This window comes from Lathamus discolor, chromosome 3, assembly GCF_037157495.1.
Source record: "Lathamus discolor isolate bLatDis1 chromosome 3, bLatDis1.hap1, whole genome shotgun sequence".
In the NCBI taxonomy this organism is placed as follows: Eukaryota; Metazoa; Chordata; class Aves; order Psittaciformes; family Psittacidae; genus Lathamus; species Lathamus discolor.
In genome coordinates, this window is record NC_088886.1 from 124,868,901 (window position 1) to 124,888,203 (window position 19,303).

Sequence of the window (19,303 nt, forward strand, 5' to 3'; positions counted from 1 at the left end):
AAAGCACCACAGCTATCACTGAACACTGCATAATGGTATGTATGCTGGTCAGAAAGCCAGCATATCTGCCTTTTCAGCGTTGTGGAATATTCTTCTTTGTGCAGTCACTTGTGATGTCGGATCTTTAATGGGCACAGTGAGAGATTTAGTAATAAAACAATTATTTGATGCATGTATATTAAAATAGTTAAATTTATACCTATTTGTGTAAAATACTTATTTTGCCTCCAGCGGCTCCTGAAGGAGAATCTGAACTCTCCTCTCATAGTAGACACAGCAGACACCCATGCACAGGGCCATCTTGTGGACACTAAATGAATCTTTCAGGATATACAAATTGGGAAGAGAGTGCCAAGGGAGAAATTATAATAGATAATGTTTATGAAATCTTAAAAACCCAACCACTTCAAGTCTTTTATTATGCCTTCTCTCACTGATGCAGTAAACACCTGCATTTCACTGAAGCTTGAAAATTCTGGTTTCTCTAAGAAAAATGAGAAGACCAGAAGATATTTAGCACATGGTGTAAAAAATTGTTGTTAAATCCCTTACCATTGAACCTCCTACCTTTACTAACAGAATTCTCTTCCTCTCTATATTTGCTAGAGAGATATGCTATTCATACTGTATAGTCACCACAAACAGCAAGAGCCACCCTTTATTATTTTTCATGTATGACCACCTTTTTCATCCTTCCCGTGCTAACTGAATAATACAACTTTTTTTTCTAGTGCAACATGAATACTGGACAGCAGCACTCAATGAGATGACCTAGAAACCTAGAAATGGAGACCCATATATACTTTTTGTCAGTTTGAATACTCTGTGAAGAACACAAAAGGTTTATTCAAATTTGATTATGGAGGAGCAGCAGCACGGACATCAAAGCTACTACCCATTACCTTCAGGTAACTGTATCTTCAATTACCTTCAGGTAATTGTGAGAAAGAGTTGCTACTGGACCTAGTGTCTTTTCTCCTTCTAAACACTTTCTTTTTAAATGCTATATAGACTATGAGCAAAACTCTACAACTGAATAGTGATTTAAAAAAGATTAAAATCCCCGGAATGATTAGCTGGAATAGCATTAACAAGTGATTCCTGGGTTCCTGGATAGCTTGGAACAACCATGAGTCCAAGCCTTTTGTTTTTAGAAGACAGCTCCATCTTTTAACCCTTTTTAGGTATTTTCTAAAAACGTGAACACTAACTACTCTTAGGTACACATGACTGATACAAGTAAAACGTTTCTAAATGTGTTCTAAAACATTTGCCATTTTGAAATATAATACATTAAAGCAACATCACAATTACCTCAAAAAGCCCCAAACATTACAGATCCAGGAAAAATTCTAGCATCTGAATATGCACCAAATGTGAAGAGAACACCAAGAGAATACTGGCAGCAAGATACTTTTTTAGACTAAATATACTTAAAATTACTGATATACCTCAATCAGATTGAATTACACTGTTTTTTAAACATACTACTTCTCAGAGTCCCTACAGGGCAGAGTTAAGCCTTGTTTTCATTATAGCTAAGGCAATGTTAAAATCACTGAATTGTATCACCGAAGGTTTTCCTTGCATGTCTTAGATCTTTCCATGTTTAGATTTTATACTACTCCCATTCTTAACACCTGTAATTAGGCTCCTGCTGTCTCCACTGAGTAACTTTAACAGTACTGAAAATTGGCCTCTTGACATTAATTGCCAGCTACCCCTGAAACAGCTGCTGCTTTTTTCAAGTTTTCTTTGTGGAAAATCTGAAGAATTGGTACTTTCCAATAGCCTTAGCAATTTACTCCTGCCTGGAGCCAAGGCTACACCTGCACAGGGTAAAGGTGATCTCTTTGCAGTATGATCAACAGCAAGTATATTAAAAATTCATCTAATTATATGACTAGATAATAGGAAATTATTCTTCTGCAACACAGAACAGCAAGTATGATACTCACAGGTGTTTGGATCATCATGGCTCTTTGATCTCTCATGGTTCTTACAATATCTAATGGATAAACAGGCTGATTGCACTCAATAAGACACATAGCTGTCTCCATAGTGATAAGAACTCCAGTCCGTCCAATCCCAGCACTGAGAAAAAACAACAAAATTGAAAATGAAACATGAAGTCTGGAGTGTAGTTCATACTTAGAGACATTTCTTCTCAATGATTCTCAGGATTGATCATTATGATTCCCATACTGTTAGGGCAGGGATTGTGTCTGTGTCACTGGAAGCCTTCTCCTGCCTGAACAGAGCAAAACCAATCAGTGCAGAATTGTCAATCCTTTGAAGAGGGATGGCCTTAACTCAGCCATCCACTTAAGCAGAATTTCCAAACAGATATTTATTCAGATCATATTATAAACCACACTATTGTCTCGATGATAACAAAACACAGAAATACCTAGCATACACTGTACACTTTCTGTCATTTGACAGTTACTGGAATGACCATTACTGGAATGTTGGGCTGATTTGATAAAGCCATGTTTATGTTCTTGAAATGAACCCTATCTTCTTATTTCAGAATAAGGAATATTACAATTACTAGAAACCTTTGGAGGATGCTAATAATGATGATATATGTTAATTTGCATAATATTCATTATTATAGTTTACTAATTAGGTATTTTAAAGGATTAACATTTTGAATTTTACTATACAAATGTAAAATGCTATTAAAAACCACTGCACAAGAAAAACAAACCCCCACATTTTGTGGAAACAGAGCAATTCTAATTCATGACAAAAGTAAATTATTAAGAGAAACGTGTCATCTTAATGTATGACATCAAAATATCATGCAGCCTAAGACTGCAGACTTCAGAGACTTTTATTTGATCATTGCATATACCACCCATGTTTTCTGCTATGGATTATTTATAGTTGTTCTGGAGTTTTGTGGAACAGTCACCATCAGGAAAAGGTTCTTAAATATCTGTTGCCATTTCCCTGAATCACTATATAGACTGTTAGCACAAGCATTTAAAACGTAAACAAACCACAAAAAATACCCCAAAACCTAACAAAATCCCTGCACAGATCAATGCATATAGATACTCAAAATTTTGCTTACTGACACATGATTACAGTTTTAGGTAATTGTTTAATTTTAATGTTGAGTTTTCTTGTCATCCATCCCCAAAGCAGATACAATTAAATGTTTATTTGCAACAAATCACAGAAAAGCTATTTGATGATAAACGAGAGCAGTTTGATGATTTAATGAAGCTGGGGAAAAAAAGGGATACCTGCAATGAACGACAACAGGTTCTTCTCTGCCAGCCCTCTTCTTTCGCACAAGACACACAAAATCTAGGAAATCACTAGAATCATCAGGAACCCCATGATCAGGCCATGCTATATACTGGATTTGGGTTAGTTGGCGGCTTTCCTCTTTCTAATCAGAAACACAAGTTTATCGAGGGTAATTCAGGAAAGAAAAAAGGCAAAAAATAATGATAATTAAAAAATAATAATCAATGGTACATTTACAGCAATTTGAACCTGTAATAGCAGTGGCTTCAGGCAACTAGCAGCACTTTATGACTGCTAATCATTGCTCATCCTGGATTTCCTAATTACTTTTTTTTCCTTAAAAACAACAAAGGCAATCCACAAATGTTTACGTCTTCAACAGGTTAAAAATATTATATGCCATGTAACAGCAAAGCAATTCAAGGATACCAATGATCTACCTGAACATTAGATGTACAAGAAGGTGGTCAAATTTTTAGCAAAATAAATTTAACAGAAAGTGGTACAATCTTACTAGACCAGATGACAGAACTGGGGTAGGAAGAGGCTGGACTTTCAGGCATAAAAGCTTTCCTTCAGACCCTGTGTGAACAGCGACATTGTCTTGGCTTTATCTGCACCTCTTAATTTTATCAAGTGTATATATAAGACGCGGAATGACTTTGTTTTCCGCTCTCTCCTGCCCCTTGCTCTAACACCACAAATACAATCTGCCTTTATTTAGTGGAGGGGACAGGCCATACAATCAGTGTAAAAGCAGAACTTCAAAGATCAGGAGTTGTCAGACTTTAAACACCTTTTAGGCACAGAATCATTTACAGATTGTCACAACAGGACACAGGGAAGGATTTTTAACTGCAACCTAAATAAAGGCAATTCTGTAAAACTGGCATCTCATCTGGTAACCCAAGCAGTGAGAAATGAGTATATGAACTAACCGCCAGATACTCATTTCCAGACATTTCTGAGATTGAAAAGCTAGCTGGGGACACTCTGAAAACTACACATGCTCCAAGAATCACACAATGCATGTTCAAGCAGGTCTTTGTTTACATATAGTCATCAATCCCAATTAATTCTCTCAGCAGGATTTATCTTCCATCTACTTGCACATATGCTTAACAACGGAATTATTAAGAACTGTTTGCCTCTACAAAGACAGAAGTTCAATTGTAATAATGAAATACCTCTAGTGGCTCACGTTTTGAAAACATCCAGGGAACAACAAGTTCCTCAACTTCTTTAATTACTCTTTTTCTTTGGCCAGGGCATGAAAGACACCAGTAAAGACTTCTAAGAAAATTATACATCTTTTACATGACTTAAACCCAATTAATATGATTATGCAAATTGAATCTTTGTGACATTTTGCTACTGAAAGATTTGTTATCATTCTAAGAGCAGAATTTACACTAGGTAAGTACATGGCAATACAAGTAGTTTTCTACAGGCTTCTAGAAATAAACAGTTCTACGTGGATATACCATGAAGCTGAAATGAAAGCCTTGCTAAGTAAATTTTAGCTAGTTTGTGAGGATTCCACAGGTAAGTACTTTAAAAATATATTATGATTTTACCTCCAGATTAGTCAGTGTCATTTCTCGGAAAACATAAGCAGGATTTCCTTCTTCTGAATGGCAAGTAATCTGGAAATTCCCATATGATGAGCTTCCTGATGGCTCTGGCCAGTACTGGTGGCATTTAACCTAAAGTAAACACATTTTTAAAGATGCCTGAGTATTATTTTCATTCTCTACAGTTCTTTATACCTTTGTTCATAAAAGACTATTTTGATAATTCTGCAATTACTATTACTTTACTTACCAAATAGGCTGTGTTACCTAATTATCTTTTATAACATACGCTATCACAGAGATTTCCTGGTTCTGTTTCCAAGAGGACACATGCACCAGCTCTTGAGGTTAGTTTAACTGAAGATGGATACCTGTAACTTTCATTACAATTTTAAAACAAAGTATATCTATAAATATTGCATCTTACACTTCAGTGACAATGGTGCTGCTTTATAAATGTTTCTGACCTCCAAAATCCTAATCTAATGTTCTCAAAGCACATTTATATGGGAAAAGAACAAATGGAATTAAAAAAAATCCAGAACCAAAAGGCAATAAGCCACAAAAAGGTTGCTACACTAATGAAGAAATCAGGGGGATGCGGACAGTGGACTTCAAAGACTCCCAATAAAGTCATTAAATGTGAATGAAAACTTCAAGTACTAAGACTTTCAGATGTATTGCTTAAACGCCTAATCGCAGAGGTCATTTCAGCTCAAGTGTACTTTTATTTTTTCCAACCCACCTGGCAATTCTTTAAGAGCAGCCAGATTTGCAGACTTCCTGCTCCACTGAGACATCCCGGCATGCAGTGGGCTAGTGATGTCAGTAGCCTCACGATCAGCTTTAGAGCAGGGAGTCTGCCTATGGGTATAAGACAGATTAAGTTCTTTTATTTCATTATTAAGCAGCTCTCCAAAGAACTCCACAAATATCATTATTGAAGGGGTGGGGGAACCTCAGAGAACTGCTATTGCAAGTCTGTTCTTAGCAGATCTGCAAAGAAACCTCCAACGAAAAAGCGCACTTGTACTGAAATTCCCTCTAATCATGTTTATTTGGGAGCAGGCAGCATTATGAAAACACTGAGTCACTGAAAAATGGTTTAAAAATGCTGCAACTCCCCTTCAATTATTTTCATTATATTTAGAGGCCTGACCGCCCAACGAATATATGGTTATTAAAAAGTGAAAACATATACAAAGAGCTGAACTATAGTCTGAGTTGATCAGAACACCCACAACCTACCATAAATCCATCTTCAAAAGAAATCCTGAATGTGGAGAAATTCCACTAAACCTTTATTCCAGAGTGTCATTTCTGTCCACACACTGAACCAGACAGTGCTACTGTGAATGCTCCAGACTATAAACCCAGTAACTCTGAAATCACACTGTGCATCTGACCAGATTTGATTGTTTTGCCTGACTCCAAAGGACAGGGCTGCATAATAAACAAAGCTATTAAGGAGAAACTATAGCTTAAAAAATAAAACCAGAAACAGATCACAAAATACACCTGAGGCGTTTCACAGCACCATACACAAGTTGTTTTCTGAAATTTATAACCCTAATTATGTTATTACCAGTACTCTATTTTTACAGATATGGAAATGATTTAAAGTAAAATGATTCTTTCACAGGATTAAACAACTGTTTACAGCCACAGAAGAACATTTCATGAAAAGTTTTAGATTTCAAGCTTATCAAGGATTCTCTTGAAGACAGCTTTCAGGCACGGGACCTTAACAATACAAAGCTGTGGTAGGCTGCCTTAAAAAATTAAATTTCCTACGTATCAAAGAACTAATCTAAAAAAATTGATGAAACTTCTTGGAGTTCCTTCATTTGAAGTTTAGAGAAAAAAACCTACTATGATGGTAAATTCTAAATGCTTTTTACCTTACAGTAAAGAAGCCAAAAATATTTTAAGAAATATGTGAAGGCTTCAATGTATTTCAGAACTGAGCACATTTTAAATATTAACTACTTTAACAATATCAGAAGGTTTAAAATGTAAGAGTCATCACTGCAACAGTACCAGTAATGCACTGCCCTCTATGAAGCATCATAGATTGGTTTGGAAGGGACTTTCAAACGTCGTGTAGTCCAAACCCCTGCAATAAGCAGGGACATCTTCAACTAGATCAGGCTGCTCAGAGCCCTGTCACACCTAACTTTGAATGTTTCCAGGGATGGTGCATCTACCACTGCTCTAGGCAATCTGTTCCAGTGTTCCATCACCCTCATTGTAAAAAAGTGTCTTCCTTTTATCTAGACTAAATATACTTTCTTTTAATTAAAAAGCATTATGGCTTGTCATATTACATGTCATACTAGTATGCTCCTCTAATGTTTAAAAAGGCTAATCACCAATAGATTTTTAGAAGACTATGCAAGTAAAGAAATCTTTTACTTACTCTGCCCCGTTCAACTTGAGTCGTTAACATTACAACCATAGATGAGCCTTGTTCCCAAGTCATCTGCCAAAAGTCAGGACAAGTGTTCGGTAATGGGCCTTGACAAGCAATGTACTGATTTATTATTGTGGAAGAAGGGATTTCCATCTAAGAGAAGACAAAGTAATTCTCTTAATGCTTATGGCAAATCAAAGTCAGATATCAGATGTTTACTGTTTAGTAACTAACACATTAAAGAAGCATCAACTATATTAACTCTGTTTATTACAAGTTATTAAATCTAGATCGGCACTAAAAAAATCCTTCAAAATGCTTCACGCACGTAAGATACCAGTACACGCCACATATTATCTGACAGTTATGTTGTTGCCATAATCACAATTAATTTTTGAAAAAAGAAATGACAGACCAATTGGCAAATAATTCAGGTGCTAACATTTCATGCTCTGTGGGTTTCTGACACTAGCTTTTAAAATGCTGATCTTGGAATTTAATTTAATCACTGTTTTGTGCTCCAGAAAGGAAAAGTAAGTAGCTGTAATTTTCTTGTTACTGACAATTCAGAGGGGTGGAGGGGTGAAGACGTAAAAAAAAGTGGTGCCAGATTAAACATTACTGATGTTGAACACTACTGCCACATTAACACTTGGAAAGGAATTAATTCCTCTCGTAGAGGGAGCTAGCTTCTCTTACTGTTTTTTCTTTCTCTGGGATTCATTTATAGAAACACCTGCCAGAAAACATTACCAGATAAGTATAACAAGAGTAAATTCTAAACCATCTGACTGCAGGTTTATCACCCATTCTAGTCACAACTAGATTTATGAAAACATTATTTTTTTTAATCAACTTCACGGAAAAACTGCAAAATTATTTAATTATTAATTATTTAATTTTGCAGCTTTTTGAAAAACGCCACTCACGTTTATATAATTTGCATTGATGTAATCTTCATTACTTTTTAAAATAACCCGCGTAGCATCATCTGAAAAAGAATTAGATATTTGTTACTTATTTACTAACCACAGTAAAATATTTTTAGAACACACATACAAACACACATACTTACAAGGCGAAATGTCTCTGTATCTATTTTTGGAAATGTTTTGAGGTAATCTGGCACAAGACATTGTCATTCCAGGCTTTTTCCTATACAATTGCTAAAGACAAAACCAATGGTCAGATCGTAATAGATGCAAAAGACCTGTTACTTTATTATTTGCCTAGGGGTACTTTTTAGAACATGAACTACTGAGCAACAGTAGCTTCAACACACATAATAATATACTTTTCAAAAGAAAGCACTATGAACTTAGTTATGCTGTGGGATCACTGAAAATGATCAAGATGTCACAATTTGAAGACAATGTTACAGTAAATCAGATGCGGAATGAAGGTCTGAATACAGAACACATTTCAGTTTACATTTTTCAGTTTTCATCTCTGTGAAAGCATTTTATTAGCACAGGTCCCTTGTAACTACAAAAACCTGTAAGTAATCAATAAAGCTATTTTTAACAACACTAAAAACTAGTATTAGGATTATTCAGTGCCATAAATTTGCACATACAACATAGGATTGGATTTATTTTGGTTGTTATTTTTCTTTTGAGAGCACAAGAAGGTTGTTTTGCTACAAAATGCTGACTCTAATGGAATTTAATCGAAAGCTTCTCTTCTTAAATAATTTCTTAGAACTGTAGCACACAGCTACAGGCAACATGATACTCACATCAAACTGAGCCAAAACAGTTCCAGTGATAAGCCCCTCTGCTAGCTGAATCATGGATTCTCTTAGAGCATTATCATCTTGATGGACACCATCAAGTGGAGATTTCTCAGGGATGTACTGGAAGTCAGGCTCGCTCTCCAGCTTCTCTTCCACAACATCATAGACAGCTGTAACGAAACATAAAGGTATGAACACTCTGACTGAACATGCTGTTTGGCAAGCAAAGTTAACTCCGTATCATTTGACAAACAAGTGTTTCTCCTTTAGAAAAGTCCGCATTTACTAGCACACTGATTTTAGCCCTCACCATCAAGAGCAAGTAGCCTTTACTGATTATTATGATCCATGACAAAATATTTTTTGTTTAATAGCAATTTTAAGTGAAAGCACATCACTGACTGCTAAAATTTTGATGAAAATTTGTGTTATGCCCTACCTTCTCTGATGTAACTCCCTAATCTCAGATTTTCACATCATGCCTCTGAAGTCACTATAATTGCATTTACACTTTTAACTCACTTTGAACTGATTTTAGGCTTCAGCAACTAGGGCAAGATGTGCAGACCACCTGAGAAAACAGCATTAATATATGCCATTATACTGCTATCAAAACTGTTTGCGTGCCCTGCCTATAAAAAAAAAAAAAGAAAAATAATTAGCATCTTCTACTACACTTAAGAGACATGCTGTTCAAAAGCCTGTGTTTAAATGATGTCTCATGACCATGAAGGAAAGAACTGGCAACTCCTCACTTTTACAACTCAAATATTTTTATCCAAAATACAAAGATAATCAACACACATGGATAACAGTTTTAGTAAATTTGTAAACAAAGCTAACAATTTTATCTGAAAAAGAAAGTAAGCACACAAAAGCTGCAAGAGAACTTACACACAGAATAAGAGAACAAGTAAGTAGGGAGTGCAAATAAATGAATAAAGGAAAAATTGTTTATGAGGTGGCTGAGGTACTCTCCTAAACTAGTTTCAATTATTCCCATTAAGCATCATTATTTTTAATTTTATTTTTTCCTCTGCAACTGTATTACAATTGGGATATGCAGCTGAATTAAATCCAGTGACCATCTGCTGGCGATGCTCCAGCAGGGTATTTCATGAATATAATGCACAAGCTGTTATTTAGACTCCATTTCTAGCACTTTCTTCTATTAAGCCTCATCAAGTAGAAATGTTACCAGCTGTTCTGGATTGTTTTAAACTATACGGAAGGATTTTGCTTATATAGACCTCCAAAGTCACCTAAACATGGGGTGTTTAGTGAAGAGTTTTTTGTTCATTTGCTTGTGTTTTATTTTCCTTAATGGAATAACAGCAACCTCAGAAACTGCACTCATTATCCATACAGCTTTCTGGACATTTTTATCAATGAGAGTGAGAACAAAATTTAAATTATCTATCAGTTTGAAATATTTGATCTCTGACTTTCCTGTTAATTTTCAACCCTTAAGTTATTATGCACAGCTCCTTAGAGTAAAGGACTGATCAAGATTTCAGCAATACATTGTGTTTCAAGGAAGGGAGTTCTTTCTTACAACAATGTTAAGCATTCCATCTCAGGACAAAAAAATGGAGGTTAGAAAAGGAAAGCAAGCCATTGATTTATTAGTTTTTCTTATTATTATGTATAAATCACTCACCATTGGGTCGAACTAGGAGCACAAGTTCCCCTGAGTGTCTCTCACAGCTAGCTTTAATAAACATAACAACTTGGTCATGGGTATGTTCTGCTATATCCCTGCCGTTAATCAGTACAACCTGATCCCCTTCGTTTAGACGAGGGACACAAAGATCAGCCTGCAAGGTGGAGGGGGAAAAAAAGTAATAAAAAAAAAAAAAAAAACCTGTAAAACAAGCCATTTCCAATTTCTCACCTTAAAATAGCAACTTAAAGTAACTATACGCAGGGACTTGAATCTTAATAGCTTAGTTGCTATGGTTGCTGCTTTGTATTCAAATGATAAATTTAAGTGTTACACAATACATAAGACAGTGCCATTTACATGAATAAATCCATTTGCAGCTGGGAGGTGACTGTCATTGTAACATGTCCTTCAGCAGCTGTTACTCCACTCCTCTTGTTGAAGTAAAAAGTTCAACTGTTTGAATCACATTTTTGTACAGGCAATTAAAAAGCCGGATGCTCCTATCTTTGAAGAGAAGGGAGTAACATGGCAAAGCCTTGTCCCTATCACTTTCACAGGCTTAAATGCTTCAGGTGTGAAATGCTGCAATTGTAATGACAAGACCTAGACAAGGACTGAAGACAATGCACAAATCTGAGTAATCCCAGAGGGAGGAATCAGGTAATAAAAATCATTATTATAATCATAGCCTAAACACTGTTGCAGAAAAGAAAGAGCACATGCCATCACCAAATACCTTGTCCTTAGAGAGTGGATGTTTAAAGTGTTCAGCCAAAATTATTTATGTTATTAAATATTTCAGAAATAATAAACAGGGACAAAAACAATGCTCTTGGCAAACATTTGAATAGTTTCAAATAGTAAAAAACAAAATTAAAATAAAAAAAAATAAAGCTGTACTTCTTAAATGTTAGCAAATAAATGGTTCACTCTAAAAGGTATGAACAGAGCTGACTCCTCTCAGCTGAATACCAGGTCAGTATTTCTGGCAGTCAACTGACAAAATATTGTGCCTAGTTTGAAGACACTATTGATAGTCACAAAGCACCAGTAACAACAGACAATCAGACCTGATGAATGATTCATGATGTCTGATTTTAGTAAACTCTTGGCTTTATTCAGCTACATCTGTCACTAAAATGAGAGATTTGCTATTTCAGTTATTTTAAACATACTAAAAGATTCTTTCTGTATATTATGTATGTGAACTTATATGAATGTCTGTATTTAGGAAAGGTAACCAAGTAAATGTATTTTTAGGATGACACAGCTCAACAAACAGCACATACTGAACATCTCTAACTCCTTGCAGTTTTCAGGAATTAAGCTTTGTTTCAGTAAAGAGAAACTATTTCAGACAACTGAAGAACTTTAAAAAATGTTATGTAGCCCCATCAAATTCTTACTAAACATAATTTGCTTTGTTATGATAATGTTGGAGCACAAGCTACGATTTTCATAGGCAGTTATGAAATAATTCACAGTTTTGAATACATACTTTAAAATACACTACCAAGTTCGATTTTTTGGTAACTTACAGGTGTTCCTGGAGCTACCCTGGACACTATTACTGGCATCTTCTGATCATATCCACCCTTTAAAAACAAATTAAGTTAGTAATAAATCACAAATGTCAGAAAATAATCTTAATATACATGAAGGGAATAGATGTACTGTTACCTTTACATTGAAGCCAAACCTTCCATTTTCATCTGGTTTCATTCTGATCATAACAAGATTGTCATGAGGGACACCACCATTGGGCTAGTAAAGAAAGATTATATTATATTAACATACATATTATTCGTACTTAGACTTTGAGAATACTGTATGTAATAATTTTGCAGTTTCCTCATCAAGTAACTGTTCCTGGACCATTGAGAAAAGATCAAGTACTGGTACAAATGGTCTTATCTTGAGTTTTGCATAGAAGGAAAAAGTTACACATTTAGAAGTCTTGGAACAGGCTGCCCAGGGGAGCTGTGGAGTCTCCCTCTCTGGAGATGTTCAAAACCCGCCTGGATGCGTTCCTATATAACCTGCTTTAGTTGGCCCTGCATAGGCAGTGGGGTTAGACTAGATCACCTCCAAAGGTCCCTTAAAGCCCTAACCAGTCTCTGATTCTGTGACGTAACTTTAAAGTGTGTTCTAAGTAAGAAACAGAACTACAAAAGACTAAATTGGCTTCAAGCAGGCCTAAGAGTTTACTAAATAGAAATGCCTTAAAATAATTTTAATTCAGACCTCAGTAAAAAGCCCGCAGTAAAAACGTAATATAATAAACAATAAGATAATTGAAGGTATGGTTTTGTTTCTATTAACAGCAACATACTGGTAATAAGCAAGGAAATGTTTGGCAAAATCTTGGTTCCATACCCCCTATTCCATTTCAATATAGTGGAATATGAGGTGTGACACATGCTCTGCACCAAGCAAGCTCTGACAATTTCAGCTGCTTGCTTTTCAGTTTCATTCTGATCACACAACACCTTTAAAGAAAATACCAATAAACTGAGGAATATTAAATACTTTTTAATCTGGAAAAATCAACTTAGTGCCATTGAAGTGTTTTTGAGTTTATACTTAATATTTGTTTCAGAGTGAACATCAGCTAGTACTTCTATAGTTTCTATGGAGAGCACGTGAAGTATTATTAAAGAAATTTGTTTCAAGCCAAAGCATAAAACTGATATTCTGAAACGAAGAAACCAAACAAAAGAACTTCTTAAAACAAACATTCCTACATGTAAGAACGTTCAAAATCTTCAGGCTCAATAGGTAAAAGAAGTCTGCCCAGCTTGGCTCTAAAACTGAATTTCAAGTGTTTCAAGCTCTTGGTTAAAGCAAAACAACTCCCTTGAACACATTTATAGCAATGAAAAGATGAAAAATTTGGGGAAGGAGAGGAAAGTAACAGTGTAAATTACTGATAAAGAAGGGTGTTTAAGAAGGAAATTCAACAGCTATATGAAGTCAAAGCGGTGACAGGGTTTCCTTACAGTATTTGAGACAGAGCAGCAGAAGTGGTGCAGAAACCTGAAGTGCATTCTGGTCAGAAAAGCAACTTTGAGGGAAAAAAAAACCCAACAAACAACCAAACCCAACAAACCCCAAACACATTCCAAAACTTAAGTTCACAATTTCACAAAATTTCAGTCATGCTGCATTGCTTCTTCCCTAATGCGTGAAATAAAAAGCCATCAGCAGACCAAATCAGATCTTCAACTAAAAGAGCATACTGCCTTAAGCAAGGCTGCATAAATGCACCCATTGGACCACAGCAAACAATCACACTGACAATGCACAGAGAGAAAAGAATCTCATTCTCACGCAGCTGTGTTGGTTTTGCAGAACTAAAAGGAGTTAAAAAAAAACAACTGAAAGTTATTTTTTTCAGTTTGGTAAAGATAACTGAATGCAAAGCAGAAAAACCTGATGGGTAGTGTGAACTTTCAAGACAGAACAGTAATACGACTCAGGTAAGCACTGACAGAAGACAAAGCTGTTAAAAAATGTTTTGTTATTTAAAGCAAATTTTTTTGCAACATTCCCAAAATGCTCATAAATACGCAAGTCACTTTGGTGAATTTTATTAAAGCCCCCAGTAGGAAATTAAATATGGGGTTTATGAGAATCTTAGCTTTATAACAATGCCTGAGAGAACACCCTGGGCTTAGAGTTCAGAATGCAGATGAAAATAAACCAAAGACATTTCTAAAATACCAGTTTTGGGAGCTGATTCATAATTTTGAATGTCTGAGGTTACCAAAACTTTTTATGCAGTATTTGTTACACCTGGATTTTAAACAGTTTTCCCATCCTGCAAAGTATCTCCTGTCCCTGGTTTTTATCACTATAAAACCAAGAACAACTTGAAAACTTCTGGAAGGACAGAAGAAAAACTCACAAAAATGGCTAGTGAGATTTCACCTCAGTCAGGCAATAATCAAGTGACTGGTCTTGACTCATCTAGCATATGCTTAAGTATGGAAAAAGAACTTATTCTTTGATTTTTACATTTGTTGTCACAGGTAGTCTTCCTAGAGTCTCTTCCTTGGAAATTCTGATGAGAAATGCAACCAAGAGATTCAAGAAACCTCTCCTGACATAAACCACTCTAGAGCTGATAGGCACTTTCAGTTTCAGCTTTTTGATATAAACTAGATTAAACACCAGTGGTAGTGTCTACAATGTCATCTTTAAAACTGACAGTAAATGACGTCGTAAAGAAGAGGTTAGTTAGAAATTTCTGCACGTGCTGTAAAGCTAATATTCAAAATGCTTATATGTCCATCAAAATGTAAGTCATTTGATGACAACTGACAAAGGACTACACCAGCAGGTGTTAAAAATAGTGGGAGCTAACAAACAGACAGTATATATAATGGAAATGCTGCAATGTAATGCACATATGTAAGAGCTCTCTGAAATGCAACAGAACCAAGCTAGGACTATCATTCCAATAAAAAGCAAAATAGTTAAACTGGATCCAAAAAACTTACTGTGGATTTTTCTGGTGATGCAGGAACATCAAATGTTTCATTAATATGGTTATCCAGTTCTTGCTGTGAGTGCGAATGATTAATTTGGTTCCAACTGTTCTTTTTAAATTGTTTGGGTGGTAATGCAGGAGGCTGCCCATCTATAGGAGTTTCTTGAGATCTAAATACCAAAATAGAAGTATGAAGTGGAATGATCATGAGATATTGACAATTCTTTCAGGGTTCCAAATAAACTGAAAATGCAGGAAGAAACTCAAGAGTTTGAGAACTGAATGTCTGTATGTATTTTTAGAATCACAAAAATGCACTGTGGTAGAATATACTGGAAGTGTATGTTTGGACATGTTGCTGCTTTTTTCTTGATAAGTAACTGTGCACAGAACCAGTAACTTCTATCTTTTACATGTGACTTTTTTTAAAAAATGGTTTCAGTGTCATCAACCCATTTTATGCTGAACTATTGTAAAACTCACTGTATTTATACTCTGCACTCCTGCTAAAAAAACCAAACCAAAACAAAAACTGAAATAGATACGTCACTTAAGTTTTCCTCAATAAGAATATCAATTAGTTTGCATCTTAAATTGATGCCTGCAATTTAAGTCTTAAACCCAGAGATAAGCAGCATAACTAATTTTTGGCTTTTGATCTAAAAATAGGAGGATTGCAAGCTGAAGACAACTCAACTGTCTCCCTGCATTTACTTGAAATGCCCACTGGAAATGAGAGTGTTACATTTTAATTTTTCAATTAAAAGTATATGTGTACATTTGAAGAGAGCTTTGGGTTTTTTCCCCCTTTGAAACAAACACAGCTTTGAAACACTGTAAAAAACACATTCACTGCATGCATTTTTTTAGTTGAGTTATAACACCATCACTGAAGATTAAATAGCAGAAAGTTCTATTTCTGCTTTAGAGCAGCAAGCACTCTACTGCAGATTAATAAAAATGTTCTCTATGTTTATGTATAATATGGATAATTTCCTTTATTAGTCCTTTTGGAATAAAAGCTTAACTCTATAATTAGTATTACATAAATATATGATTCATCTTTCATTATATGGATTTATATTTAAGAATTAAGGAGAACATTTTGAGAGGCCCAAAAAGGCAGTTAGAACATAATTCCAATTAACTTGTTTGAATGCCAGTTTCTAAATACCAGCATGCCTTTCTCCCCACTAACCACATTAAAAGTTATTATTATGTCATATAACGACTTAGGACAACAGCCCACTGATACTAGTGGCAAATCCAAAAACCACCAAGAATGATGTTACAGGTTACAGCTAAATCTAGAGAGCACGCTACCACCAAAAATGGGTGCCTCCGTTCCTTCTTTCACACACACCCATGGCCCCTTCCTTCAACCATTCTGGTACTCCTCCCCTGGCTAAGGCAGCTCACCAAGCAAGCAAAAATACACTGTTTTTTTGGACAAGGTTGGGTAGCTCTCTGCTTGTTCAACAAGGAGAACTGGTTTATCACAGGTCGACCACTGCGTGAGGAGGGAAGTACACTCCCAGACACCAGAAATAGAACACTGACCCTTTCGTTATCAGCAAGCTGTAGCGGCAACTCATAGCATACGTCTCTCTCTAAAAAGCACAGGGAACCACGTGAGTAGTCCTACTGTATTTAACTGGTCTAGCCACAGTAAACTGTCTGCAGAGTAAGACTCCCATTATGAAGCAGCACAGCATTTCAAGTTTCTGCAAGTTAGAAAACTGAAGGCACAAATCAAATTCCATACCGCATAACTTGTTTCTATGCAGTTAAAGAAAGCCTGATCCCAGATTCGTGTTTTCAATTAAAAAGTCAGACCACAACTGTCTACAATGATTTAAAATAAAGGATGAAGCTTTCAAAAAGCATGAAAACTGAATTGGAATTAGAACACTTGATTTTGAAAAAACATATTTTCCTTTTCAGTTTTAAAACTCTAGTAAATTTTCTTAGAAAATATTGATAATTTTTTTGGTCACTGTATGAAACAGTACATTTGAAACAATCCTAAAAATATGTTTTCCGGTATGCTTCTGCTTAATTTCTACTTTCAGAAAATATTTTTTTGTCATGCACAGTTAGAATTAAAAAACATGACTAATTATTCAGTATCTTCTGTCTGAAGAAGCTCATGTTCAAAACACACTAGGGAGTAAAAATAATATTACTAAACACTTTTCAACACAAGTGATAGTAAAAAATATCATACTTTTATTTTTCAGGATAAGCAGCTTTTCTAACTTAATCTTTGTGGAGAAAGAGATAAAATATGATTACCAACATTTGCAAAATGAACTTTCAAGGCAGCTATCAACTATTTAGACATTGACACAAAGGTCACCCAGAGCTTTTTAACTGCCTATGCATTTATTCATTCAAGTCTGGCCAGCACAGATTATTCAGCCTTTTAAGTGAAGGGCAACATAGCTATGTATTTTCCTGTGAACAATTACTCCTGAGAGTTTTAAACTGAATAAAAAAGGAACAGAAAACATGAGTGTAGAGACAAAAAGTCATTCCGATAAAAGCAAAAGATGGGATCTTATGTTTGACTAGATGTCTGTACATTCATGACAACAAACACAAATAAATTCCTACCAAACATACAAACTTTTAGAAAAGATTTGAAAAGTTACTTAAATGAGCGTTTTAGAAGCAGCAGTGCAAGTACTGTAATATATTAGCATAATGAATTGTGAGAACTAACAATCAAGCCTTGGGCAAAAACTTCATTGGCTTTATATTTGCCCAGTCAGCTTTGAATTTCCTTATGAATGCCTAGACAATGGTAGTGAAAGGAGCCTATTTTGCACGCAAAGCAGCTCTCTGTTACTGCATTCAGCAATTTACATAATAATAAAATAACACACAAACCCTGGCACTGACAAGCTTGGGGTATTTTTGTTACAGATATCCGGTCTGACCTTTTAATATATTAAGCAAAAGTTTCATACACCCCCCCATAAATTTATTAAACTAAACACGTATCAATGCTTTTGGAATTTAAGGTTATAATTACCTCAGGGAACTACAAGCAGCATCTCTCAACTGAGTTTTGAATAGCATGCGCAGATGAAGAAAAAAATGTGGAATTTAAGGTTGTATTAGCTAAGCTATAATATTCTTCTAAATACTGCACTGAAACTCTAATTTCTTTGGCTATGTTGACTCCAAATTAAAAAAGATCACGAAACCCAACACCTGTCTGGTTACCTTCCCTGACTTTCTTACATATGTAAATTTGGTCAATAAAAAAACTTCTGAACAAATTAGTGGATGGACTACTCAATTGTTTTTTGTCCACTCAGAAAGTTCAAACTGTTTAAGAAACAGGTTTTTTGGACTCTAAACCAATACAATTTTAAATTACATAGCTAATATGAACTTCATGAGTACTATTTTCTTTCACAGATCTTGAATCTTAAATCAACATAATCTGAAACTTTCATAAGACCCTAAGGGTGCTCATGTATTTTTGACAGTGAATGTCCTCATTCAAAAAAATACCTTATGCTAGATAACTACACTGTTTTAATTAAATTAAATCCCACTTTAAAGCTTACAACAAAGGAAAAAAAACAAAAGCCAAAGCTTAGTGACAGAAGAGCAATACTTCTTTTGCGTGGGTATAAAAAGTGCAAAATAATGAAAAAGAACGCTGTAGTTGCATAACTACTTTACAAAACCACTTCCTTTCTTTCAAGGCCCATTTCCATGGTAATTTACACAAGAAATCAGGTATTAAATAAACAAATCCCAAGAACACTCAGGATCATCTTTTACAACTTAAAGGCATATGAGTAAAAACAGTCTATTTAAGAATTGTGCTTGACTGTATCACTCTTCCATTCAGTGTTTCCCATAACTGACTTCAGTTGGAAGTCTTGGAACTGAAGGAACCTGACCCTGTGTGTCTTTTGTACAGCAAAACTAATATGAGAAAAGATTCACAAGCATTCCAGAGTTTTGAGACTCCCCTGCCTTTGCTAAAAAGACCACCAAAAAAGAGGGGGATTTCAGTTTAATTAGGCTAAATTACTGTTTTATAACTCTGAAAGCTAAATAACCAGGTGATGGTAAAATTACAACTATTGTACCCTATCATAAAAAATGTCTTGTGTTATTTTACAGAACTTTAAAA

At 35.2% G+C, this 19,303-nt stretch overlaps 1 protein-coding gene across 5 annotated transcripts in view; it reads right to left on the minus strand.

Annotated features, from left to right (window-relative positions):
• Positions 1–19,303, minus strand: part of PTPN4 (protein tyrosine phosphatase non-receptor type 4) — a 112,954-nt gene that overhangs the window by 7,105 nt on the left and 86,546 nt on the right. For 4 of the 5 annotated variants that reach the window (XM_065671504.1, XM_065671503.1, XM_065671501.1 and 1 more), the window contains 11 exons: positions 15,155–15,314; positions 12,333–12,416; positions 12,191–12,247; positions 10,647–10,803; positions 8,990–9,156; positions 8,327–8,417; positions 8,181–8,242; positions 7,258–7,404; positions 4,842–4,970; positions 3,258–3,406; positions 1,959–2,094 (listed from right to left, as the gene is read on the minus strand). In XM_065671504.1, the coding sequence (XP_065527576.1) occupies positions 1,959–2,094; positions 3,258–3,406; positions 4,842–4,970; positions 7,258–7,404; positions 8,181–8,242; positions 8,327–8,417; positions 8,990–9,156; positions 10,647–10,803; positions 12,191–12,247; positions 12,333–12,416; positions 15,155–15,314 (1,339 nt within the window). Of the gene's footprint in view, positions 1–1,958; positions 2,095–3,257; positions 3,407–4,841; positions 4,971–5,583; positions 5,703–7,257; positions 7,405–8,180; positions 8,243–8,326; positions 8,418–8,989; positions 9,157–10,646; positions 10,804–12,190; positions 12,248–12,332; positions 12,417–15,154; positions 15,315–19,303 lie in introns of those variants that run through there. The other variant, XR_010610865.1, reaches the window with a different exon arrangement.